General features: G+C 38.8%; 1 protein-coding gene across 1 annotated transcript in view; it reads left to right on the plus strand.

Moving 5' to 3' along the window:
* Positions 1-26,204, plus strand: part of il1fma (interleukin-1 family member A) — a 30,778-nt gene extending 4,574 nt beyond the window's left edge. The window contains exons 2-8 of the mRNA XM_067431367.1: positions 22,956-23,029; positions 23,146-23,252; positions 23,495-23,591; positions 23,893-24,238; positions 24,665-24,784; positions 25,062-25,198; positions 25,327-26,204. Of these exons, the coding sequence (XP_067287468.1) occupies positions 23,018-23,029; positions 23,146-23,252; positions 23,495-23,591; positions 23,893-24,238; positions 24,665-24,784; positions 25,062-25,198; positions 25,327-25,578 (1,071 nt within the window). The 5' untranslated portion in view covers positions 22,956-23,017 and the 3' untranslated portion in view covers positions 25,579-26,204. The remainder of the gene's footprint in view (positions 1-22,955; positions 23,030-23,145; positions 23,253-23,494; positions 23,592-23,892; positions 24,239-24,664; positions 24,785-25,061; positions 25,199-25,326) is intronic.
* The last annotated feature ends 1,787 nt before the right edge of the window (positions 26,205-27,991 follow it).

Raw genomic sequence — 27,991 nt, forward strand, 5'->3', positions numbered from 1 at the left:
GTTTATTGTCTTAAAACGTGTTTATCTGCATAAAATAGCGATCTGACGATCCCAGGGAGCTGTGTGGATATGTCCATATGTCAGATACTTCCTGAATGTCACATGGTGTGTCTGTTCTTCATGTGTTCCCCATGGGGTGAATTTTCAGTAGTACAGCTTTCCAGCGCCCTCCGGCTGCCAGAATGAATTGAAAACACAGCATATCACAGCCTACTGCTATCATAATCATACATCCGCGGATTTTGGATAAAGATTGAATAAATAATACTTCTCTGCATAGAAATTTGACTCAAACGTGTGAGAATCTATCAATATTTCTCCACATCTGCACACTTTTGAAGTAAAAGCCCTGAGGGAAGTTGTTTTGTCGAGTGTCTTCATGACGACCAAGGAGGATTTTTTTATGAATGGGAGCAAATGACGCGCATATTACAATCAAAAGGTAGCGACGCCCAAGATCATATTCATAACTCCTGGAACATATTAACACATTACGGTCACTATAAGACTTTGAGAATAAAACAGAGGTAAAAAAATTAAACTTTAGTCTTAGATCTTTTTAATGATGTATAGTTTGTCAAGGTAATTACTTACATCTGATAGTAATTTTGAGCTAATTTAAACAAAGAGACCTTCAGTGCGTCCTCGTCCTCGTGACGGTTATCCCAATGGTTGAGTTGTTCTTACCCAGCAATTGGGTTGTCTTAAGCAACATTTAACCCAACCACTGGGTTAAAACAACTCAACCACTGGGTTAAAACAACTCAACCATTGGGTTAAAACAACTCAATTGTTGGGTCGGTGCATTTTCAACCCAACTTGGGTTGTTTTTAACCCAGCATTTTTTATAGTGTAGTTTATTTCATGTATATTGTTAATAACCCAGATGATTAACGTACTCTGTATAGCAACAGCGCAGCGTTAGACAAGGTTTACGACGATGTTGGTGTTTAGCGATCTTTCTGAGTGTAATTCGTCCTGCTAGCATCACGTCTCGTTTTGATCATTACAAAATGATTACCTTAAAGCGCAACTTTTCCTAGTGTGATAATATCCTTTCTTGATGTCATTATTACTGTCTGTACTAATTATACAGTCAATTTCTATATAATATACTCAATATATTAGTTGATTCTGTCAATTTCATTGCACTATACAGTTTGTTATTGCAGATTCATTCTAGTAACTTATATTTTTTGGTTATATTTATGTATCAGTGCATTATGTGGAGTTTATCATTGAGGCTGCAATTTGTTTTACTATATGCAGATAGTCTGTATTTATTTGTTTGTTTTATTTATTTTAGAAACTACCTCAGTTACACTAATGGTCACATAATAAACGACCAAATTCAATCTGATGACTCAGACACCCTAACCAGAGTTCTGTAGCGGTCAATAACATTCACCAGCATTCAGTGGGGCAATCCTCAACATGAACCATCTTACTGTTAGCCTACTAGAAAGAAGAATAAACTTGTACTTGCTGGTGATGTCTGTTTTCTGAAAATGAAGAGCAGTTGGTTGACAGAGCGTCCCGTTGGAGAAACAGTTTTCAGTTTGCAAATAGTATGGCATGTGGTACTGTCCACTCCAGATACTTCGGCTGCTGATTGGCTCCGTGTAGGTCTCAGAATAGCTCTGTCCTAGAGCAGAGGGGCTTAATTTTAGCTCACATGCACTCCTCAGTGTTATCTAAACAAGCAAGGTCTTTAAATATTGCACATTTTGGTATGTTATTAAATTCTACAAAATATAAAAATACCTTTTAACCTCTTAACTTGCGCCCCTATTTTTGAGATTTGTTTCTGAAAATATAATACCCAAATAAAAATGTCTCCAGCTCTTTAACCCTGTGGTCTATAGTCAAATCTGGTCTTATTTTAAACTATACACTTTCAATTTTGTTACCCAAGAGTCATAATAACTCAAAGTAGGAGAGTAATACAAGGTAAAATATACACATAAGTGAAATTCACTTAGGGAAAAAAATGTATGAGAGGCTTACCTTAAATGTATTAAGGGCCTGAAAATAGCCTAAATATAAAACTGAATGTCTGATCATGTTTTGAATCAAATTTAAGGATAATATATATTTTTTAAATGTAGCTTCTGTAAACTGTTATGTCCAGAAAAGTCTAGGCGTTCTTTTGCAAAGCCATTTATTTCAGAACATTTGTAATTGTAAAGAGCAGTTTTTCATTCAAATAAATCTACAATAAACTCTTAATTATAATAAATATACAGTTACTGAAAAAAACTAAAGCAACTATTTACAGAATTTATGAAGTTAGCTGATAAGAAGTGTCAGTCATAGGCTGCATTCAAAACCTGGAAAATGCTGCCTTCGGAGGACACATTTCAAGGCAGGAAGTCATGAAAGCACATCCGCGTCTAATGTTAGCTTCACTTCCTGTCTCCTGAGAGGCCTTCATCTAATCGACTTTTGAAGGCAGCATATATGTATCCTTCGTTGTCTTTGATATCACACAATCATGTGCTTTACATTCAATGATAGTAGAGCTGGGGGGAAAAGATGGCGTCCGAAAGTTGTGTTTGGGGCTCAGTTTGTGTGTAAATGTAAGTTGTTTTTTTACCAACATTTTCATTCATTTCTAGTGAGAAATTACTATTACTAATGTAGTAATTAAACATTTGTTTAATTCTCACCAAAGCGTTCTCTATTTTGCTGTAGACCATTACACTGTTACACTGCCTTAGAAGTCTGTCTGAAACTAGTTTCGTGAGGTGCTTTCATGCACAAAACACTGCCTTAGGCCAGTTTTACACTGCACGCGTTAGCAGAGCATAAGCAGCGCTGAAACGTATCATGGAAACGTAAGCAGGAGTAGAATTCACCAAAAATGTTTACATATGTGACACAAGATGATGCCTTTTGATTAGTTACTACGTCCATCAATCAAAACTTTGTTGACAAGGCATTGGCTAGGTATTGATTGGCTTAATCCAATGGGTGCTTTGATTGACACCTCACAGAGCCTGTAATGCACTTCCTGTATATAAAATGAGTCATCAGAAAGCCTGTGATTGAAGCAGAGAGACCTGGAAGGGCTTGTATTATGCTAAAGAGTCTAACCTTGCTGGGGAGATCATGAGAATCTGATTAGAATTGATATTTCATTGAAAATGCTTATGAAAACAAAGGAAGATTTTCTTCCTTTGTTTTTTTTTTTAATTCATTCATACATGAATTAATTATATACATATATTTTTAAGCAATTTTACACATAATAATCGTTGGCACATTACACAAAACTGAAATTGCACCTCAAAATAGCACAGTGACAATATTTTTTGAGACCCCCCCCAAAAAATTTCAAAATCACATTTTCAGGGGAGCCCATGTCTTATTTAGGGGAGCCGAGCTCCCCCTAGCTCCCCCGTAGTTCGCACCCTGGCTATAAAGCTCAGTAAAAGTGCAGCACTTTGGTTGACAAAAAAATGTTTAATTAAATTAAAAGATAAATTAAATAAATGTTTTTTTGTTTTTATTTGATTACCAGAAGATACACAACACAGAATTTGTGGGAAATCTTTTCATAGAAACTAAATAAAAAAAAAATAATATGGTTGTTTCTATGAATTCAATTAATTAAGTAGCCTAGCTAGTAACATACAATATACTGGTTAATATTACAGTATACAAATATTAGTCAATGGCAGATAAAGACCAAGGCAGCTCTGACATACTGTCACGAACACGTAAACAGCCCCAAAAGTACAGAAAAGGGTACTGTTGAGTACCGGTACCAAATGGCAGGTACCGATACAGATTAAAATGTGAACGGTATACCCAACCCTAGTAGCTTCCCCTTAGCGGCGGTAAACTTGTTTCTTCATTATGGTATTCCATTTTTCTTTTTTTGTTAAAGGTGCCCTAGAATGATTTGAAACAATATGTTAAATTGTTCTCTAATATCTACATAGACTCTAAAAAGGCCGCCATTACATTTTTCCTCTCGCGCACCCCCTGGAGGCAGCTCGCGTACCCCTGGGGGTGCGCGCACCACACTTTGGGAATCCCTGACATAGAGGGTATTTGGCTTATTTAAGGGCAAAAAATTGTCCAGATACAGTTTTACAGGTCCATTTACAACCCTAGAAATTGTCCCTAGGATGTAATGCTCAGTTTTTGCCTTATTTGGAAGAGCCATGCATATTAATGTTGAGCTCTGCTCTGATTGGCTTATTTCAGCAGCTCACAGCTCACAGCAGTTCAGCTGTTCAGCTCGTGAGTTCTGACCATCCTGACAGAACACAGACCGGCTGAATTACACTTTAAGTAGAACATCTCAAATGGAGATTGATAAAATGCAGCTTACTTGTTTATTTGGGGTTTTCAGATCATCCGCGCATGAGAAAGAGCTTGCCAGATTTCAGTAATTAAATCCCCCAAACAGAGCTTTTCTGTGAAAAAAACCCTGTATACTATCTGGTGTTTTACCTAAACATTTCCAATCTGGCAACCATATGCACGCAAGCTCTCGCTCGCGGATAGGGTGACCACCTGCTAATAAGCCCAAGGGGGGACAAAGGGTATCTTTCTGAGGGACAATGTGGGACACTGCCTGGCGCGGCGGTGCCCCACCCCACGGGCACCTTACATGGTATATTAATAATGCCCTATTCCCCTAAACATGAGTAGGCTAATTGCTGATGTATGCTTATGAATATAGGCCAACCAATGTGTATTTTTAACATAATATTTTGAACATTCAATGAACTGACAGATGCACTTCCACTTTTGATTTACTTTAGCTAATTTACTTTACTTATTTTTCATTACAATTTATTCACTTTAAATCAATAATATACAATTATGGGATTAACAGAAATTATAGTCGCTCAACACCACAGGAACAGTAAAAAAAAATGTGTTAAGTTAAACTGAAAGTAAAGTTAACTCCAGTTCACGGAACGAGAAGGGGAGGAAAAATGGTGAACTTCCATGTTAGTAAATTCTGCACTGCAAAAAAAAGCATTCTTACTTAGTATTTTTGTCTTGTTTCAAGTCTAAATATCTAAAAATTCGTACATTAAGAAACATTTAATAGACATGTAAAAAATTATTGTCTTGTTTTGGGAAAAAATAGCTCAAAATTAAGCTAAACAATATCCCAATGGGGTAAGAAAATTATTCTTGTTTTCTTTTTGAATTAAGATTATTTTTCTTACCCCGTTGGCTGATTATTTGTCTTATTTTAAGCAAAAACTCTCTTTTGAGTTATTTGTTCCCAAAACAAGACAATTACTTTTGCTTGATATTTTTTTATATATATTTTGGCAAGAAACAAGACAAACATACTAAGAAAGAAAAGCATTTTTTGCAGTGTGAGTCTGTGTCGTTTGACATCGTATTTTACTCTCCATGTCCGATTGAGAAAGACGTTTTGCAAAGGTCACAAAAAGCTCTCTTTTTGGAACACCTTTCAGTCACAAATATTAATTTTTCCAGTATTTCTTGTACCCACTCCTTCTCTTTTTAATTGATGATTGCGGAGCCTAAAGACTCAATTTTTCGAATAGGAAAGTGCGCATCTAAAAAGTTGTAAGTGTCTCTGGTATGCACATGCGTGCGCTGTCATGACAACAACGAAAAAGTTGACAACAGCAGTTCAACTAAGGGGTGGGTGGGGCAACAGTAGCACGCTGAACTGTCAAGTAATGTTGGTTTGGCTGCCTGAGGCACGAGTATATAGAGCGACCAACTTCTTTTTGAGCAAGCATTAATTATGCGTGACACGGTCTCAATTTGCGGGACGCATGAATTTTGCTTCAAACGCTGTGTGTGCACGCGCTACGCGGGACGGGTCCCTACTCGCGGATGATCTGAAAACACCAACAAACAAGTAAGCTGCATTTCAGCAATCTCCATTTGAGATGTTCTGCTTAGTGTCATTCAGTCTACATTTCTTTTTTCGTCAACGATATTGCATGTTTATATAATGTTAGTAACAATGAAGGCTAAGCAGTGACTGTGGTGTACTCTGAACAAGCATGCGAAACCATCATAGGCCTACTTCAGTTCTCAAAAATATAAATATATAACTTATATTTTTACAAAATGTAAGACTGAAAAAACTAGTAGATGCCGAATTGTCTGAATGAGGAACAAGGACTCTCTGAGAAAATAACAGAGATTAACATCTGAACTGTCCTTCACGCACCACTGGAGACGCAAGTCTCACCTCACTATCAGCTAATCTACATCTTTCCCTTTTGACCCACTCTCCCCCAATTTCTTCCCTCTCTCATGCTGAGATCACTGAAAATACACCCAAAATCTCTCTCTTACAATGTCAATCCACACGATACAGTATTATATGTGTTTGATATCATTTGAAATGTCTCAGTGCGACTGGTACAAAAATCTCATCACCACAGAAGTTAACCAAAAGATAATCAATGTTTTAAGAGAGATATCTTGTCTTAGTTTGGTGGGTGTGGCTTTCAGCCATTTGGCCTTTACATCAACACAAGTCTTGATCAATGCAAATTCCCATTGAGAACTAGTGTTTACACTTCAAAGAGTTTGTGCATTTGTTTCTGGGTATTTAAGGGAATGTTACAAAGAGCTCAAGGCTTGACACTTTAAACCGGTCAGCCCGTAATGTTGGATGTCTCAAGATAGCCAGCATTATGTAATTTTCAGAAGTCAGGTATATATTTCATTCTTTACTTCAGAGTATTTGATGTTATATATGGATTACCTTTGAATTGACTATGTAATTGGCTTTATACATTTACCTGACTGTTAAATAAATTGTTACACTTTGATTGATTCTGACTTGCTCTGGAATTATTCAGGTTGGGTATAATTTCAACAAAGGGTTAAACGGAATAATTAAATGTGTACTTAAACTATTAAAAATGAATGACCAAATAACCAATTGGCATTCTAACCCAAATTCTAAATTATTATTAAATGGAGTCAGATAACGAGGAATTGGAATAAAATCCCCTTTTCCCCGCTGAAAAGACGAACGCGCAGCGACCTTCACCCGCCGATCGTTAGCCTTCATTGGGACGATTTGGGCGGCCCTACAAAATGGTGACCAGCCTCCGTGATGTTGCTATCTGGACGATCAACGTCTTTTCAGCGAAATATTGGATTTTAAAATCAACAAGAGGTTTGAACTTCTCTTTCTTCAGCTGTTCTGGTAAGTCAAATTCTTTTTGCCTTTTTTAGAAATGTTTAGGGAAAAACAGACGCATCCCATATAGACACATTAATAGAATGGGTCGGAATACCCAATGATAGACCGGAACCGCAATCCGGTGGGGTTTAAGAATTTAGATACAATCACATATCAGGGACATGATAGCGATAGCGCAGATGAGGAATTAAAACTCGTGTTATGGATTTTAAATATTGTCGGCATAGGCCTACGCAACAACTAAACCTAAATTGGAAAAACATCTTCCAAATTAATTTCTGGGACTCGATGAAGAGTTGTAAATTAGAGTGTTTTTAAAATCAGCAAATGCTTTCTCCATTGTTTTATTAGCTTTGTTGCAACAAACTAGCAACGCACGATGAGAACGAGCAAACAACAGGATGAAAAATCTAAGTTTGTAAACTATTGGAAAACATTTGTGATTTGATAAATAGCAAAGTTGATGTATTTGTTTATGAAAAGCAAAGTAGGAAAACAGGCACAGGCTGATGCATATGCAACATGTAAAAATAAGGAAAACTTTTTGTTTGATCAGATTTGGCTACAAATATTATTGCTACACAGCAAAATTACTCGTGACTAGAAATGATTAAGAGGTGGTAAGATTAAAATCTAAGACTGATACACAGAATGATAGTGATGTTGTTACTGTACCGCATGTTAATGTTCTGAGTGGCTCAGCGAGCCCACGGGGTGTACCACGCCCACTCGGAGAACAGACTTTCTTCTCCCTGTTCAATGGGAGCGTTTAGCCCAATAAGTAACAAACTAAATTTATCACATTTTGTGAATACAGTTAAAATTACCATTGTGTCGCCATGCAGATTAGTCTTAAATAGACTAAATCAACCAAATAGGCATTTGTAATCTAAAAACACACAATGAATGTGCTTGCATCAGCCTTGAACCACAGTCTTTTTCATATTCAAATATATTGACAAAATAATACAATCTGAAACTTCTTCAGAACTCAAACAGAGATTTGGTGATGCACTCAGCATGTTCGTTCTGTGTTAACAACAGAGTCGCCCATTGGCTTTAAGCCTGACCATTGTTATGCACACGGTGAGCCTGATGGTGCAGAGATTACCTTTTGAAGAAACTAACACTTTGACAAATAACCTGTTTCACAGACTCAGGAACCAGAAATAATAGTATTTAATTTATATTATTATTAATATAATATAATTCTATTATAAAATCAAAACATAATATACACTATATTATAATTGCCAAACAGGGCATTACGAGGAGAAAGAAAAACACTTGAGAGAAGGTGTACCAATCGCACTGCTGACATGAACCCACATTGTTTTTTCTTTTTTGTTTTCTTGCATTATATGTTCTTATGCATTTCTCTACGGCTTCAAGTTCATCAGTGTTCAGTCGTTAAGTGGACATTAAGATGCTTTTCAGGTGTCAACTACGGAGAAGCCTTCCACATATTGGAGTCTACCCAGTGAACCACACCAATGGAGGTGTGAGGATTACACAACGAGGGTCAGATTATCATCGGGAAGGTGCTACAGAAGCAGAAGTTTCTTAATGAAGAAGTGACACGTTAACTGAACATTCACCAAGGTCCGAGACTGACTCTATGAATATGCTGTGCTGAACTACAGGTAGAACACCTGAACACATTCACCCACCAGCTGAAACTCAAGCTACACACATCTGGCGAGACGGTGTCTTGCAGGTGAACAAAGAACCTTCCGAAGGGCTCTGCAGCTGCTAAGACAATTTCTTCATCTCAAGGATTGAACCAACGTCTAGTAGATGCCAAATTGTCTGAATGAGGAACAAGGACTCTCTGAGAAAATAACAGAGATTAACATCTGAACTGTCCTTCACGCACAACTGGAGACGCAAGTCTCACCTCACTATCAGCTAATCTACATCTTTCCCTTTTGACCCACTCTCCCCCAATTTCTTTCCTCTCTCATGCTGAGATCACTGAAAATACACCCAAAATCTCTCTCTTACAATGTCAATCCACACGATACAGTATTATATGTGTTTGATATCATTTGAAATGTCTCAGTGCGACTGGTACAAAAATCTCATCACCACAGAAGTTAACCAAAAGATAATCAATGTTTTAAGAGTTTAGAGATATCTTGTCTTAGTTTGGTGGGTGTGGCTTTCAGCCATTTGGCCTTTACATCAACACAAGTCTTGATCAATGCAAATTCCCATTGAGAACTAGTGTTTACACTTCAAAGAGTTTGTGCATTTGTTTCTGGGTATTTAAGGGAATGTTACAAAGAGCTCAAGGCTTGACACTTTAAACCGGTCAGCCCGTAATGTTGGATGTCTCAAGATAGCCAGCATTATGTAATTTTCAGAAGTCAGGTATATATTTCATTCTTTACTTCAGAGTATTTGATGTTATATATGGATTACCTTTGAATTGACTATGTAATTGGCTTTATACATTTACCTGACTGTTAAATAAATTGTTACACTTTGATTGATTCTGACTTGCTCTGGAATTATTCAGGTTGGGTATAATTTCAACAAAGGGTTAAACGGAATAATTAAATGTGTACTTAAACTATTAAAAATGAATGACCAAATAACCAATTGGCATTCTAACCCAAATTCTAAATTATTATTAAATGGAGTCAGATAACGAGGAATTGGAATAAAATCCCCTTTTCCCCGCTGAAAAGACGAACGCGCAGCGACCTTCACCCGCCGATCGTTAGCCTTCATTGGGACGATTTGGGCGGCTCTACAAAAATGAAGCTTGCTTGAAATGGGCCGAACAAACAAACAATTTGTTGTGGTATCCGATTATAATAAACCTCAACCATGACAGTTGACATAACAACAGTCCCCTGCACAGCCTGAATATGACATGTGTCATGACAGCCGTTTTTGCTATCCTCCAGTGTATTGTTTACCTGCAGTCCCAGTTACCGTCAGTTCCGTCTGACAATGAACATGTTTGGACAGATGCAAATGTTGGGGGCGTGCATATAAATGATCCCCAACGCTTGCGTCACATTTGGGTTTATGTTGAGAAGCACTTCTTTTTCCGTGGTGTTTTTGATTTACGAGATTTACATTTTGAGACTCACAGTATGTGATGTTCATGTACTGATGTCCATGTAATTCAATTGCTCATTCTAGGGCACCTTTAACAATGTCTTAATGGAGTTGATGGATATTGTGTGTAGATATAATATGAAATGTGTCCAGATAAAAAAAAAAAAAAATCTTTTTTTTTGCACCTTAATTTTTGTGCCTGAAATTCACATTATATTTTTACCACTCTCACAGATGGGATCTTTTCTCTCGCTTGATCAGAAAAACCCACAGCTACATCGCATTACACCACATCCTGCTCACTAAAAAAACACGATGATTAATACTGAGAGGAGAGGGTAGAGCTCAGCATTACCTAAGAATATAAAAGCTTTGTGGTTTGGTCACCACTTCATCCATTTCATGCAGCTTTATTCTCTCTTTATTGTTCTCACTCTCAGAAACACAAACACATGGACACTGTTCAAACTCACATGCTGATGCTTTTAATTACATGGATAAAACATGACTAATTCATTGAGGTGCATTACATCCCAACAAGAACCCTTTGTTTGTAAAATTGATATATTACTTTGATACCAGGGAAATATGTTGAGCTGATGTCATTGTAGGGGTGACCTTGGCATCAAACGACTCCTTCTTATTTAAAAGATTTGCTATTTTGTGAACATGACACTTATAAGTAAGTGTTTATAACTATAAAATACTTTGGTAACACTTTATTTCTATGGTCCACTTTATAGTAGTAATTATAAGAAATGTTGCATACATACATGTCGACTACCTCTCGTTGGAGTAGTAGACTGTCTGCTTTAATATCTGCTAACACTTTATTTTGATGCTCCCCAACCGACATTCTATATATATACTGATAATCAACTACGTCAACTTAATGTTCTAAATTAATTATAGTTATGAGTGTCTAAAGTGGACCATCAAAATAAAGTGTAATATGTTTTATATGTAGATTTAAATGTTGTATTCTTATGTAACTTTTTGTCTGTTTTTCCTCTATATGTGGGTTTGGGAGTTTGACAGAACGCATAGGTTAAGGAGGGACAAGCAGGAAGTGGTTGTAAAATAGTTGGGTCTTTTTAAAATAATCTTATTGAGGAACTTACAAAACGTACTAATGCTTTAGATTAAAAATAGGAGATTGCAATTGTCAAGCATACAAATAAAAAAAGACTTAGATAAGTCAACACAGTTTTGTTTTCTTTAAATGCCATGATGATTCAGAATGTCTGAAAGTCTGCCCCTGAAAATATGGACATATTTGTTTTGTATAGATGCAATCTGTTGTAGGGGCTACATGATCAATTCAGAGAGAAATCCTCTGTTTTGATGTGCGAAATTATGTGAGGGGCTGTTCCAATGTGTTGTCTTTTGCTTGTGTAAAGGTTTGAGGATATTTACGGACATAATCTATTGGTTTGAGTCAGAGGGCCATGTAGGTGTGTGTGGTGGTAGAAGGGAGTAAGTGTCAGGGGATGTTTTGGTAGGAAACCACAGAAATGTCAAATCCTTGCCAGCAAAGCTGCATTGTAAAACGAAATATTTTGTTTGAAGGAATACTTCACCTCCAAAAAACTATTTTTATTCACTGCATTCAAACCCAAAGATTTTTTTGAACAAGTATAGTTCATGGTGACCATGGCTGGCAAAGTCATCTCACTGGAGGGATATATTGTCAGTGAAAAAAAAGATGTTATCATCAGTGTTTCATTGTGTTATGGTGTTTTTTGTCCTTTTTAGACCTTGCCAGCCAGGGTGATCATGAACTGTTTTTGTGTGACAAAGAGTTGCATGAAAGGGGGGGTGAAACACTGAGTTTCAGTCAATCTCATGTCAATCTTGAGTACCTATAGACCAGTTCAGAATGTTTGTAAACAATCGGCACCAAGATACTTCCGGGTGGCAGAACGTGAGCGGCTTCTACTGACAAACTGAAGAGATTAGCCGGCTACTGGAAACAGTTACATAGTTAAGAACATTGTTGTTGATTAAAGTTGAAACTATGATGAAAACGTGTTGTGTTTGGGGTTACGCTGCCAGATATACAGCAAAAGGTGTAGGATTGTATCGATTTCCTTCAGAAAAAAGTAAATATATCAAGCAAAACCTGTGGGTGAGGAGGCTAAAGTGAGTGGACGTCGTCAAAATAGGCGCTACAGAGAAGTATTCTCAAAACAGTTCATCTACAAAATCATAGCAGAGCATAATTATCTTCAGCTGGGGAAATTTGAGACTAATATTAGTAAACTTTTGATCTCTTTTAAAGATCGAACTCATTGCCAGTCAGTCACTGCCTGAAGTAAAAGTAGGAAGAGACCGGACTTCTAGTGTCATGTACTGATCAAATGTCAATGGAAGAAATAGGAAACGCAAAACATAGTTGTAGGCTGATGGATGATTGATGCGTGTACCACATTGGTTTCTTCATCACCGCGAGTTTAGTTTGAATGAATGCCTAACGTTAGCGCTAGTCTACAGCACATATCCTTTTGACCATCAGAAGCTCACGTCTGTGCCATCGTATCCGACCCCAACCGAGCAACAGAAAACCATCATAGCATTTTGAGTTATATAACAGGGAAAAAGAGCATCTACGATAGCCTAACATATTGTAAGTCAAACAGCAACAGTCACTAAAATAACTACTCAATGGTTGGCTGAGGCTCATTTAAAAATTATGGTAGTAGACTAGCGCTCCATCTACTGGAGCATGGTTAGGCATTTCATGTATTGAATTCCCTCAATAATCATGTTAACTAGTCTGAATCCCAAGCAATTTCCTAGCATTGCCATAGGAACGCTTCAGCTTTTGCCACCCGGAAGATCGTTTATTACTGTTGTGACGTCATGGTGAATTGTCGTATAGAGTAGTATTGAATCCTTCATAGCTCCGAAAAGTCTTTAGTTTTATTATATTTATAAAAGAAAATAGGCTGTACCGAGTCTTTCCGGAAAAACTAGAGCGGATGGAGGCGTATCGTGTGGGCGGAGCTAAAGAATCACGAGCGTGCACAGCTGTTTCATTGAGAGCGTCTGAAAGCTGTGACATCCTCAAGCATGGAAAAGAAAACGTTACCCTAAATAAACCACGGCTATAAATCAGATTCAACTAATACATATATGATCCAGAATCAGATCTGGAGGCTGAAAATTGAACAGGAGAAGCAGCAACAGCAGGATGTACATCTCTGTGGTATGGACTGTATTTAGTGGCCTGTCAGCATTTGTGTGGGTTTACTCGTGGTATATGATGACATGATTTGGTTTATGGGCTATTGTATGCAACTATACCTTAGCAGTAGCAAGCAAAACGGTTTTGCACGTCAGACTAGTGTAGTAGCGCATTTCAATGAAGAAGCACACTTTGTGAGAATGTCCCCTAGGTTTATGTTTGGGTGGTTTTACAATAAAAAACAGACACATATAGTGGTCAGCTAAACAAATGTATTTAAACACACACCATACATTGCGTGCTCCATTGATAAATTAACTATACACGATCGTGTTGTTAACTGATGTTCATCTGCACGATGATAGCCAACAACATAGATATTTGAAGCAGTTTTACTCACCGCCTGCTTCCAAAGCAGGGCCGTGAACCTTTATCATTGGGACCGCTCCGTCAAAAACACACTGCTTTGGTAACATTGTTGATTTTGTGAAGTTCTGTGCTGTGACAGCAGTGACTGTGGAGATCCACTTTTGCGACACGACTGAAGCGATGTTGTGACGCTTCCCGTCATTTCTGCATTCAAATCGGTTCAAAAGCAGCGCTGCCTTCCCGGAATGCTATGCGGGTGTATTAAAGTCTCTTGACGTCACCCATAGGAATAAAGTGGAGCGGGACGCAACAGAAGTGTTGCATGGACAAGTAGATATCCACCTTGAGAACAGTGTTTATGGGCATGCATTTTCTCTCTAGCTTTGGTCGCTCGCACGCGCACCCTTCTGGAAGAAGAGCCCGTATAGCCCATACAAGGACATTCCACCCTGTTGACATCAAGCGGACCCATACTCGAAAAAAACCTCAGAAACTTGTTGTGAGAAACCGGAAGGAGTATTTTTGACACAGAAATACTCCATCAAATGTCCAACTTAGTTTTTGAAACGTTGTCCATGTTTAGGATGGGAATCCAAGTCTTTAACAGTGTAAAAAGCTCAGTATGCATGAAACAGCATTTCAACCCCCCTTTAAGATTCTTCAACATTCTCAAAATGTTCCATACAAGGACAGTTCAAAGTGACATTTCACTGAGACGTGCATAGCTTTAGTCAGTTTGAACTGTTCTTGTATGGGAAAAAGCTGAGTGTATAGATTCTTCAAATGTTCTAGTACTGTGTATTTCGGGATTAACTATTAGGGATAGTTCACCCAAACAAAATTAAAATTTATTATAATTTACTTACCGCCCATGTTTCTTTCTTATGCTAAAAAATTGGCAATTCCAGCAATTGGGTTGTTTTAACCTATAATGGGTTGTTTTAACCCAGCGGTTGGGTTAAATGTTTGCTTAATAAACTCAGTCACTAGGTTTGTCCATTTTCAACCCAACTTGGGTTGTTTTTAACAGAAGAAAGACACTCATACAGGTTTGGAACAACTAAGTAATAACAAAAGTTTGATTTTTGGGTGAACTATACCTTTAAAGCATTTTAAATGATAAAGGAAATTAAATATAATATACCACAATTCCATAAACTGGAATACTTACAGTAGCACTTTACAATAATGCACAGTATGGCTCATGAAGAACTAAATCATTTATTAATGATTACTGCATCAGCAACTATGAGCATTATATATGAGGCCCATTACTAATTGTTAAGTAATTCAAAACCACAATTACATATTACTTAACAATTAGTAGTGTGCCTCATATATAATGCTCATTAGTTGCTGATGCAGTAATCATTAATAAATGATTTAGTTCTTCATGAGTCATACATTAACTCATGATTATATGTGCATTAGTTAAGCATGAGTTATTGCATATTAGTACACCCGTGTAACAAAGCCCTTGATCCAAGGATGAGATGGTTTTTATCGATGGTTTTAATATTTTTAATCTTTTATGAACTCTAATCAATCACCATATCACCAACGTTAGAGCTGAAATGTATACAAAACATGTAACGGATCAGTTTACACTGTGCTGTCATACATTTGTGCAAAACGAAAATGCTCAGATCTCAGCATTGTATAACATACCTTTTGCCTCTTCAGAGGGGCTGTAAGTATCGTGACAAAGTTATTAGTTTTTGGCCACTGCTTTAGCCAGCGCGTGTGCGCCTCTCAAGGAAAACAAAAGTGCGTAGCCTAAAACCGGAAGTTTACCATTTCTGTACAAAAATTTCAAAATAAAACACAATCACCTTTTTCAGAAACAAAATATGCTTATGGTTATTTACACGCTATGTGTGTATGGTATATCAGGATAACAACAACAAAGAATTTTCAACAGCAAATAACCATTTCTCTTAGTTAGTTTAAGAACATTCTAATATCAAAATTAGCTTTTGCACAGGTCCCTTTAAACTACAACGTTTATTGCTGCGTTGACCTTTGCTATTCAGTCTCCTATCTCCAAAAGAGATTTTCGCTCTTCTCACGAGTCCGTCCTTGCCGCTAACAGTCTCCAGGACTTCAGGACATGGCAAGTTTCCATTCACCTTTGGGTGACAGTTCATCAATGTCAAACACAATATCAACTTCTCTTAGATTTCTTTTTGGTGAGTGCCAGCGCTGTCTAGTAATGATGTTGTGCAGATATTCACGCCTCCACCTGCACCAGAACTGCTCGGTTAAAAAACTGCACATGACGCAATCTCTGCTCCATAAAGATCCTCCTTTGGGAAGGCACCAGGTGGGGGCAGTGTTGTGCTGATTTCATGTGGAGCAGGTGGTTAGGGGTAAGTGGTTCCAAGCTGTCAGGGTTGTTAAGATTGTCCACAGTCAGTGGGCGACTGTTAACTACGGCTATAGCTTCATAGAATAAAGTCCTTAGTGAAGCATCATTCAGTCTCACATGCGCAAGTGACAGAGTAATAGTCAATACACATCTGACAGTCCTTATCTGACGTTCCCACAGTCTTCCTGCGTAACTGGAGTGAGGTGCATTCATCACAGTCGCACTGTTTTTGGGACAGATAAGTACTCAGTCTTTTGGTGTCCAGTTCACTTAGAGAGGTTTTAAGCTCGTTCTTAGCCTAACAAAGTTTGTTCCCTGATCACATTGGATTTGGCGAATTGTACCTCTGATAGCTATAAAACACCTTAATACATTAATGAATGTGTCAGTGGACAGATCCTCTAAAATCTCAATATGAATGGCGCGGGAGCAATAGCAAGTGAAAAAAAGTCCATACCGTTTATGTTGCTTTTGGCCTTCGGTAGTTACCAAAGGGCCAAAACAGTCCACACTGCAGTATGTGAAGGGTGGAGAGGGCTCTAAGCGTTCTGCAGGTAGGTCACTCATTTTCTGGCCCTCTGGAGCCTTGTGGAGTCTGCGACATATGACACATTGGCGAATGAAAGAAGCAATGATTCTGCTCATCCCAGGGATCCAGTAGCCACTGGATCTGATTTCGTTTATGATGAAACCTTTTCCTTGGTGTTTTACTTTGTCGTGACAGTGAGCTATTATGAGTTTAGTCACATGATGTTCCTTTGAAATCACAATAGGGTGTTTCAAAGTCTTGATGGATTAAAGTCTTCCTTCGACCTTGATGAGACCATCTGTGTCCCTGAAAATGTTTAAGTGGAACAGTTTGTTGTGATGTGGGAGCTGGTTGCCTTTGATTAATAGTTTTATTTCTTTTTCATATGTTTGTTTTTGTACATCCTGAATGATAACCTGTACTGCACTTTCTTGTTCCCTTACTGTAGCCGGCGCATCTGATTTGATTTTCTTGGCCCTTCTTATGAGACGTGCTACAGTTTTGACCGCATTGGACCATGACGAGAACTTGGACACTCTTTCTGCAAGGCATTGTCTCTGTAACTTTGATTAACATTGCCTGTGTTTTTCTGACTTCTGGATCACCGAGAGACAATTCCAGCTCTGCAATTTTTGTAGTGAGCAGGTCCCTCTCCCAGAGATAGACGGGCCGGTGAACCAGTTAGATGAGAGTAGCTCGGTGACAGATTTACCCCTTGATGCACTATCAGCTGGGTTCTCTTCAGATGGCACATAAAACCATTGCTGAGGGCTTGTACTTTGGCGAATCTTTTGAACCCTGTTCGCTACAAAAGTATGGAAATGACGTGCCTCATTATTTACATAGCCCAAAACTACCTTTGAATCAGTCCAGAAGAACTCTTTGATTTGAGCATAGCAGAGTTCATCTCTCAACAAGTTACTAACTGAGACTGAAACTACAGCTGCAGCTAGCTCGAGTTTGGGGATTGTAGTCAGCTTGGTAGGAGAAACACAGGCTTTGGCTATTACCAATGAACAGTGAATCTCTTCTTTAACGTTTTTGGCTCTTAAATCGGTGCATTGTCCATAACCACTAATGCTCGCATCAGGAAAGTGGTACAACTCTATTTCTCTAAGCTCTCCGAAACTATCGGGAAAGTAACAGCGAGTTATGTTTACCTTTTCTAAGTTGGCAAAGTCACGTTGCCAGCTCTTCCACCTTGGCCTCAGTGCTTCTGGCAGGGAGTCCTCCCAGTTTATACCTCGTGACACATTTCCTGCAGGATCTTTTTCCCATAAAGCACATATGGCGCCAGGAAGGTAAGGGGGTCGTAGATGGATGCAATAGTAGATAGGATACCTTGACGCGTTGGTCGTTGAACTTTTTAGGTGTTGTCAAATCTGAAACAGTCCCTTTCAACGTTCCATTGGATGCCTAAGGCCCTTTCTTGTGGCATGTCCTTGAATGTCAAGGCTTTGTAGAACAGCAGAGCTGTTTGAGATAAATTTGTGTAGACGGAGCCCTCCTTGCTTGCATATCTCTGTGGCCTCTTGTGCAAGCTGTATTGCCTTTTCAGCAGTGTCTGTGCTTGTGACTCCATCGTCCACATAAAGTCCTTCTCCATGAACTCAGATACTGCAGGGTGTGTGTGACAGTGTTCTTTAGCCAAATACCTCAGACCGTAATTTGCACACCTTGGGGATGATGTCGCACCGAAAAGATGTACCTTCATTCTGTATACCCGTGGCTGTGTTTCTGTGTTGCCGTTTTTCCATCACAGAAAACTCTGTTGCAACGCTGGATGTGAAACTGGTGGAACATCTTCTCTATATCGCACATTAGAGCGATAGGATGTTGTCTGAACCGAAGGAGGATGCCTGTTAGATTGTTAATCAGGTCTGGTCCTTGGAGAAGATGATCATTTAGACTTGTACCATTGTGTTTGGCTAAACAATCGAATACAATACGTAATTTAGTGGGCTTTTTGGGATGATATATCCCGTGATGGGGAATATACCATCGTTCACCTTGTTTTCCTTCATTGTGTACTTCTTTGACATCACCCCTTTCAATAATGTCTTTCATGTAAGTTATATAGTCTCTTTTGTAGTTTTCATCTTTGGTGAATTTTCGCTTTGTGTTCGAGTCTGATTTCAGCAAGCTTTCAGTTGTTGGGTAAATGTGGCCTTTGTCTGAATGGAAGAGGCATCTCACAGTGTCCTTGTTCATTTTTCCCTATTCCCTCCTTGAGCTTGTCCAAAAAGATGAGATCCTTTTGTGAGACAGTATTGTCACTTGCCTTTGTGTCATTAAAATCTGATTCTAGCGCATTAATCACGTCCATGGGAGTTACAGGGGGTAATTCCTTTATTGTGATTCTATGACACAAACTCGACTGAGTTTCATTAGTTGCTGGTGCGGAGCCTCCGACGATACTCCACCCTAGGTCAGTGCGGATGGCATATGGCTCCTTACCTTCTCCTAGTAAAACTTGTCTTGGAGCTAACGTTCTGGGACAGGTAAATCCAATAAGGAGTCCAACATCACAACTCAGAAGAGGTGGTATCTTATCAGCGATTTCTGTCAGGTGGGGCCATTGATTTGCTGTCACTAGTGGGTATGTTGTCATAGTTAACTGGAATGAAGTCTTTGGTATATGAGGGGGGAAGGTCACTGTGAATGTCTGAGTCGTAACCTCTTACACGCAATCCCGATACTCTGTGACTCTTAACAATGGAATGAACACCCAGCATGGTAGTTAGCTTTAACTTTACAGGGTGAGTGTCTGCTTGTAGCAGGTTGCTTAATTCTTCACAGACAAATGTGCTGCCACTCTGTGTTTCTAATAGTGCGTAAACTAATTGCTCTTTAGACGGGCTCTGAACCATAGACACCCATATCGGAACGATCATGGATGTGCTACTTGACTGACCCACCTTAGTGACGTTGAGAGCTGTGACTGCCGCCGTTTCATTTGGAGTGCTTGAAGCAATACTTTCAGAGCTTCGAGATCTTTCATATGCCTTGTAATTGTCATTGTGCAGACAGGTGAGATGCCTTCCTTTACAAATGTCACAGCTGTTGCAATGGCGACAATCTTTGGCATTATGGCCCAGCTTTAAGCATCCATAGCACAGTTTATTGTCCTTAACATATGTGCACTTCTCTTCTAAGGGCTGATCTGAAAAGTGAGCACCTTGACAACTGGTGGTTTTCAATTTTTGCAAAACATGCAGGGTACCTTTAATATTGTGTTGCTTGTCCTTGCCTTGTTGTTTTGTACCATTGCGTCGAGAAGACTTGTGTGGATCTGTTTGGTTTAAAGTCCTTTGTGGTCCTTTTCTCATAGGAAGAGCTGCATGAGTGACGAGCAAATGAAGAAGTGACCGGGTTGCATGCAATCTCGGCTTTGACTACCACTAATTGTACAAAGTCCTTAAAATACGGAAATTCCTTGCTAGATGAGTATAACTGTGACCTGACGATTCCAACGAGCTACCAGACAGTCAGGAACCTTCTGCAGCAACTTTTGATTTTCCTCACAGTTACTGAGTATTTCTTGGCCTTTTACATATAGTGTGGCTTGGAGACATGCTTTTAGAAAGTCTGAGAATGTCCTTAATCCTTCTGTGTCCTTTGAGCTTATTTTAGGCCATTTTGACAGTTTGTCTCTGAAAGGTCCTTGAACAATAAAAGGCTGTCCATAACGTTTTCAAGCTTTTGACATGCATCCCTGTATGCCTCATCAACACTGCGAAAGAATGTGCCATCAAGACAATTTTGTGCTGGGCCTGTGACATACCTTTTGAGCAAGTGAAGTTTATCAGCAGGTGAGATTCCTTTGCAGTCCACAAGTGAAGAGAATGAAGCCCTCCATTCGATATATTTATTTGGATCTCCGCTGAACACTGTGGGCATTGGGATTCTGTTTATAGTTATACTGTTTTGAATTGCTTGGGCCAACTGGGAAATGTCTGAGAGGAGCTTGAGTGAAAATTTGAGGGTTTGGATTGTTCACCATGTGATTTGACATATGGATAGACACATTGTTTCGTGGCAGGAATGGAGGTAAGCCACTAGAGGGCGCTGGTGCTGCATGAATAGATTGGTGGTCAGCAGAGAAAGGTATATCGCTTGGTTGTAGCACACTGAGGTGAAGCTCTTACTGTAACATGCCCCTCGATCCAAGGACTTGGAGACTTTTACTGATGGTTTTATGATGTTTAATCCTTTATGAACTTTAATCATTCACCATATCACCAACATAAGAGCTGAAACGTATACAAAACTTGTAATGGATCAGTTTACACTGTGCTGTCTTACATTTGTGCAAAACGAACATATTAATAGGCAAAATGCTCAGATCTCAGCATTGTATAACATACGTTTTGCCTCTTCAGAGGGGCTGTAAGTATTGTGACAAAGTTATTGCCGTTTTTGGCCAAGCTACATACTACTGAACTGCGCTAGCCAGCGCGTGTGCGTCTCTCAAGGAAAACAAAAGCGCGTAGCCTAAAACCAGAAGTTAAGCATTTCTGTACAACAATTTCAAAATAAAAGACAATCACGTTTTTCAGAAACAAAATATACTTATGGTTATTTACAACCTGTATTCTAAAGTGTTACCATACTTACTTTTTATTTTCAAAAGTGTATGATCCTTAATCATTATCACAGCTATACTGTACATATATTGTTTGTGTGGATGAATGGGAGTGTTACACTGCTCCACAATTGCCTCATCCTCCGTAACCAGTTTGTTCCTTTTTTTTTGTTAATATTACCTTATGTGAGGAAGTACAGTGAGATTATTTTCTGGGAGGGTAAAGGTTTACCATTACACATGTAAAACCACATTTTCTTATTTCCTCATATTATCAATAATGTCTATTCAAAAAGTCACTTTCAATAACAGCATTTCCTGTAAAATAGGTTTTGTGCTCTGTGCAGTGAAAAATAAAATAAAATCTTGCTTCATAGTTTTCTTTTAGATTCAGATTTGTCCACCAGTTAGCAAACAAATCACACATTTGAGTCTTTGGTTTGCAGTTGAGACTTAAAGGTGAGCAGCACGGGTGTCATATTGTTTGGCAAAGGTGAGCCATCAGTGAGCCATCAGCTTTTCTACACTCTCAGAAAAAAAAGTACAGTGGAGGTACAATTTTGTTCCTTGGGGAACAAAACATATAACTGTACCTTCAAATGTACACAATTGGTCCTTAGGATACAACTATACCATTTTTTCCCTCAGTTCGGTCCTAGTGAGTTGCTGTCCTGCAGAGTTTGGTTCCAACCCTGAAAGAGATCTATAGAAGCTCTTATTGAGAATTAACAGGTTTCGAATTTCTGATGTTTTCTTGAAAAGGTTTGGTCACCATTATGGCGATCAGTGTTTCCTTTAGGTGGGCAGTTTGACTTGGAATTTTGGAATTTTAAGTAAGTTTGTGATTTCTGTTACAGTGTAAACAAAACACAATTGTTAAAAGCCAAAGAAGCTATAAACAAAATGTGTCATGAAGAATAATGTTTGACTAAACTCATCACTGAATAAAAATTATAATAAAGAATATTCACCAACAATACTTTCTTGCCACAGATCAGACATTCTAAATTTAGATTTTTAAAAACATTCTGGGGGGAGGGGGGTAGACGCACACAGATATCAAGAATCAGGCTATGAATCTCAACAATTGTGACATACTTAATGCTGCAATGCATGCTGGGAGCCATGAGTTGTATATTGTGGCGGCTAAGTAGGGTTGGAGCTAAACTCTGGAGGACATCAAATCTCTAGGACTGAACTTGTCTACCTCTGATTTAGAGGTACAAAAATGAACCCTTAAGGGTACAGTCCAGTGACGGCAACTTGTACCTTAAAAGGTACAACTTTGTTTAACCACAGTTGATGGGTTGACAGTCAAGTTGACTTCCACAGTACAGATATATAATAATAATAATATGAAAGTCAATGGGTCCCATCAACTGTTCGGTTACCCACATCCTTCAAATACCTTATTTTGTGTTCCCTAAAAGAAAGAAGTTCATACAGGTTTGGAACAATTTGTTGGTGAGTAAATGATGACAGAAATTTTATTTTTGGGTAAACTATCCCTTTAAAGATAAGTTGAATGGCACAAAACACTATCTTGTCCCAGCATTGCTGATTACACTCTTATGTCCTTCCCCTACAACTCTATACTTCTCCTTTTGCAGCCAACTCTCACATTTGGTTTAGTGACATACAAATGTAGCTTCCTTTTTTCTACCACAGCATCAGCTCTACTGAAAGGCAGCATTTCAGACGCACACATCGTAATCACCACTGACTTCATCATGGAAGCCGAGGTATGTAGTGTTTTGTTGGATGCAAATCTATAGCTGGTTCAATATACAACAGTTGATCAACAGGTGTTAATTTTTGATTGTACCAGTCGTAAAAATGAATGTGTGACATCTTATAGGGGAATCTTGTTTCTGGTGGAGTTACGCTGCTCCACACTGAATGTGAAGGGAAACACTCATATGAAGTGAAAGGCTTTTTGAATTATAACAAAGGAATGTTCACAAGGTAAGATTGTTGATGATTTACAATATGTGTATGAGATATCTAATCTATCTATCTATCTATCTATCTATCTATCTATCTATCTATCTATCTGTCTATCTGTCTATCTATCTATCTATCTGTCTATCTGTCTGTCTGTCTGTCTGTCTGTCTGTCTGTCTGTCTGTCTGTCTGTCTGTCTATCTGTCTATCTATCTATCTATCTATCTATCTATCTATCTATCTATCTAATCATCTCTTTTCAGCAAGGGAGATAAAGTCCTAATGATAAACAACACACATGTGGAGGATTTGACTCCAGAGGCGTTTGTTGATCTTCTGGTTGAAGGATCTCCCTTACTTGTGAGTCTTGCATTCATCCACACATTAATGCTATGTAACTCATGTTACTAATTTTTCTGTTTGATCTTAACCATTTAAACGCAACACTGGCAGAGAGAACTGAAACTAAACTTTTCACTGGGGCTTTTTTTTTGCCTAGTCAGGAAACTCACAATGGACTTATTTGTGGGTGTTTAGAAATGTATATTCCAGAGATTACATCACCTTGTTGTGTTTTATTTTTTTGGATTTGAGTAATTGCTAAACACCTAAGCTAGAGTGACTCGATTGTCTTCAAGCCTAATCAAAGATTCTCTCCTAGACCATACATCAGCCATGCAACACAAAAAGAGAAGAGTGCGAATCTGAGGAGCTCCGTGTCAAAACAAAGGAGTCAACAGTCATGAGTTTCAGCCTGAATATGGTAAGAGAGTCTAAGCTGGAGGAATTTGGGAGCCAGGAACCAGCACCACCACCAGAGTGCGACGACATTGAGGGGGACTCTGTCGAAGATTCCAATTTGCTGATTGTCTACATGGCTGATACGAGATACAATCTGGTTGTTGCTCGAGGCTGTGACCCCGAAAACCCTTGCAACAACTGTGGAAAGACGAACTGCCAGTTTAATGAAATTGTTGTCTTGCCTGCGAAAGCTGAGATTGCCTCTAGTAAGAAAGAGTGATTCTTTGCCATTTTTATCTGTAAATCTTTTGAATGTGTGCAATCAATTTCCACAATACACAAATATTACATTGTTAAAATTTCTGAAAGGGATAGTTCATCCAAAAATGAAAATTCTCTCATCATTTATTCACCCTGAAGTTGTTTCAAACCTGTATGTATTTTTTTCATTCTGTTGTACACAAATGCAGATATTTTAAAGTAAATTTGACCAAGCAGATCTCTCCCCTAATGTTTTCTCCTACTATGGTAGTCAAGGGGATGGAGAGAACTGTCTCTTACAAAAGTCTTACTTGTTTGAAATGACAGAATTTTGCACACATTTTGTGTAAACTAACCCTTTAAGGAAACTAATGCAAACCCAAATGTGACTTTTTGAAAATTGTATAACAATCATGCCCTCTTTTTCTCAGGTTCTCCAAAGAATTTGCGTCTGCTTAGCAAGAAAAATAATGTGTTTTTGAAGAGTTTACTGAAGGAAAATTATGTCACCCCATATAATCATCAGCTATATTTGGATAGCACCATGTCAGGTTGGTACCAAATAATGTCAATTCATATAAGATGTTTGAAATTCCTCTCTTTCCACTGACTTATTTATTTAATTTTTACTTTTATTTTTTTGCAGTCCTTAAAATTTGGGCCCATTTACCAAAATTACACTTATTGTATTAATCATTTTGTGTAAGTTGCAATGCACTAGTTACTATTTGGCCAGATAACTGTCTTGCAGCAATTTTCTTTCTTTTCTTTTTTTTGCTTCATAAGTATATTTTGAAATATATTTTGCAACGCTTTTTACATTTTCAGCACCAATCACCATCTACACTTACACGACCACAGCAATGTGTCAAGGTGTTCCTGTTTTGCTGAACTTCACAGACACAGAAAACTTCTTCAGCTGCACCACAAAGCAAGGTGCAGATACAAAGATTTTAACAGTTGTGGTAGGTCTTTATTCATTACCGATATCATGCTATTAGGACAAATAATATTAAAAATGTATGGATTAGAACTTAAATTAAATGTTTAAATACTACAATCTGTTAAACCAAAGTGTTGTGTTGTTTTTCAGCAATATAAAAAAAAAGACCTGAAAACGATCTGTGCTGATGACCCACAGCAATGGTCCCTTGTATTCTACATGTCTTCTACGCCAGACAATCTCAGGCGCTTTGAGTCAGCTCTTCACAGAGGATGGTTTATCTACACAAACAATGTAAAAACTAATGAAGTGGACATGCATAAAGATGATCAGTGTGACTCTTTAATCAATGCCTATTTTTATGTCATAATTACCAGTGAGAAAGGGTCAATTTTGCGATGATTTTCACAGTGACTAGAAGAACTTGAATAGTATATATGACGTCTTTATAACATTTTATAATGGGGAACAGTTCTCAAATTAACTTCAATATACTGGTGATTACAACCTAACCCCAACATAATGAGTTTATCTGAATCAAGCAGATGTGATCAACTGTAATGAAGCCTTTAAAATGTTAATAAACTATTTGGCTTGGCAACTACATAAATTGCTTAGCATTGGTCAAAGTTGTCAGATATTTAAAATTATTAGAGTTTAAGTGTTAGAGAAGGCACCCTTTTTCAAAAAATTGTTTTATTCTATTTTTGTACATTGTTATATGCAGTTGTGTCTCATGAGTGTCTGTTTTTTTATATTCAACTACTTTTAAACTGATATTTTTTTTAACATCATTTATTTGTATTGCTTACTGTTCGTAATTATTTTTTATCCTTAAACATTGGTTATGATTTTATAGTATTGACAAGAAATCTTTGATAAACATATTTGTATATTTATAATAACAACTATTATTGCCTTTGTCTGTGTAAGCTAAAAGCTATAACAATGTTAAACAGTTGCTTTTGCTACATTAATATATTATTTATCATATTGTCATGTGATTATGCATTATGTATTTTCTATCAAATTTCAATCAAATAAAGTTTTGAATCAAGTTCAGTGTTTCAGTAAGATGATTCATGTCATGACAACTCCTGGAGTGTTTTGCATGGGTATGGCAATGTATTTGGTCTTGGCGGGATAGATCTGCTACGCTGCTGCTGCTTTTATTGCTGCTGCTGCTGCTGTAGGTTATACGGGACTTGCTACTGCCAATACATACACGAAACGCTGCTGTGAGCAAGTAAGACATGCTGCTGCTGTACAATAGAGCGCACATGAATTACCCGTTGCAGATCTATACAGGTGGAGCTGGGGAAGGTGGAGGGTTTCTGAAGTCATCAAGGTATTTAATAAGCTCCTCGGTGGCAAGGCTCCGGGGGTGGATGAGAGTCGCCCTGAGTACCTTAAGTCTCTGGATGTTGTGGGGCTGCCTTGGGAACAGTACCTATGGATTGGCAGACCGGGGTGGTGGTCCCTCTTTTCAAGAAGGGGGACCAGAGAGTATGTTCCAACTACAGGTGGATCACACTTCTCAGCCTCCCCGGAAAAGTCTATGCCAGGGTACTGGAGAGGAGAATTCGGCCGATAGTGGAACCTCGGATTCAGGAGGAACAGTGTGGTTTTTGTCCCAGTCGTAGACCACTGGACCAGCTCTATATCTTTTCCCAGGGTGCTGGAGGGTTCATGGGAGTTTGCCCAACCAGTCCACATGTGTTTTGTGGATTTGGAGAAGGCATTCGACTGTGTTCCTCGTGGCACCCTGTGGAGGGTGCTCTGGGAGTACGGGGTCCGGGGCCCCCTGCTTAGGGCTGTTCGGTCCCTTTACGACCAGAGCAGGTGCTTGGTCCGCATTGCCGGCAGTAAGTCAAATTTGTTCCCGGTGCATGTTGGTCTCCGGCAAGGCTGCCCTTTGTCACCGGTTGACGGATGGATGGATAAACATATTTATGATGACAAATTTTAATATTTTTAATATTTTAATATTAGGTGTTATTAATTACGATTAAACCTGTGCCTTTAATTATAGTTACTTTACTTTATTTCATTCATTTTTACGATATCACAAATACTGTTACATCATTAAGGTTTCATTGTAACAGGGTAGGCTAATTATTTAGGCTAAGTACTTGTAACGGATTCACAGAGGCAGGATTCAATAGCAAGTAATACAGTTTATTTGACAGATAGTGTCACAGAAGTCAAAACTCAGAACACTGAAGAAGTCCGGATAAGACGGAGCAGTGAGAGAGGCTCTGTTGGCGACACGGGCAGGCTGTGAGCAGCTGTGACTCGGGAGGTCGGTACAGGTAATCCGGGAAGGGATCCAGCGTTTCACGGAAGGGGGAAACGACAACCAACACGGAGACACAAGGGGAAACATCCAACAACGCTCTGACAAAGACAAGAGAGAAACAGAGAGACTAAATAGGGTGAAGGTGATGAGTTGCAGCTGGTGCAGGTGATCAGCCACAGGTGCGTGATGAGCCAATCCCAGGCTCCGCCCTCACCTACATTCAACACGCACCCAAGAGTGAGACAGGGAATCCATGAACCGTGACAGTACCCCTCCCCCTAGGAGCGTCCCCTGACGCTCCCAGCCGACCTTACCTGTTGATTGTAATCATCAATAAGGGAGTGATCCAGAATGTCCCTAGCAGGAACCCAACTTCTCTCCTCCGGACCGTAACCTTCCCAGTCCACCAAGTACTGGAAACCGCGTCCCCTCCGTCTAGAATCCAGAATGCGATTAACCGAATAAGTTGGTTCCCCATCTACGAGTCGCGGCGGTGGGGGAACCGGGACTGGCGGA

Source organism: Pseudorasbora parva, chromosome 22 (assembly GCF_024679245.1).
Source record: "Pseudorasbora parva isolate DD20220531a chromosome 22, ASM2467924v1, whole genome shotgun sequence".
Classification (NCBI taxonomy): domain Eukaryota; kingdom Metazoa; phylum Chordata; class Actinopteri; order Cypriniformes; family Gobionidae; genus Pseudorasbora; species Pseudorasbora parva.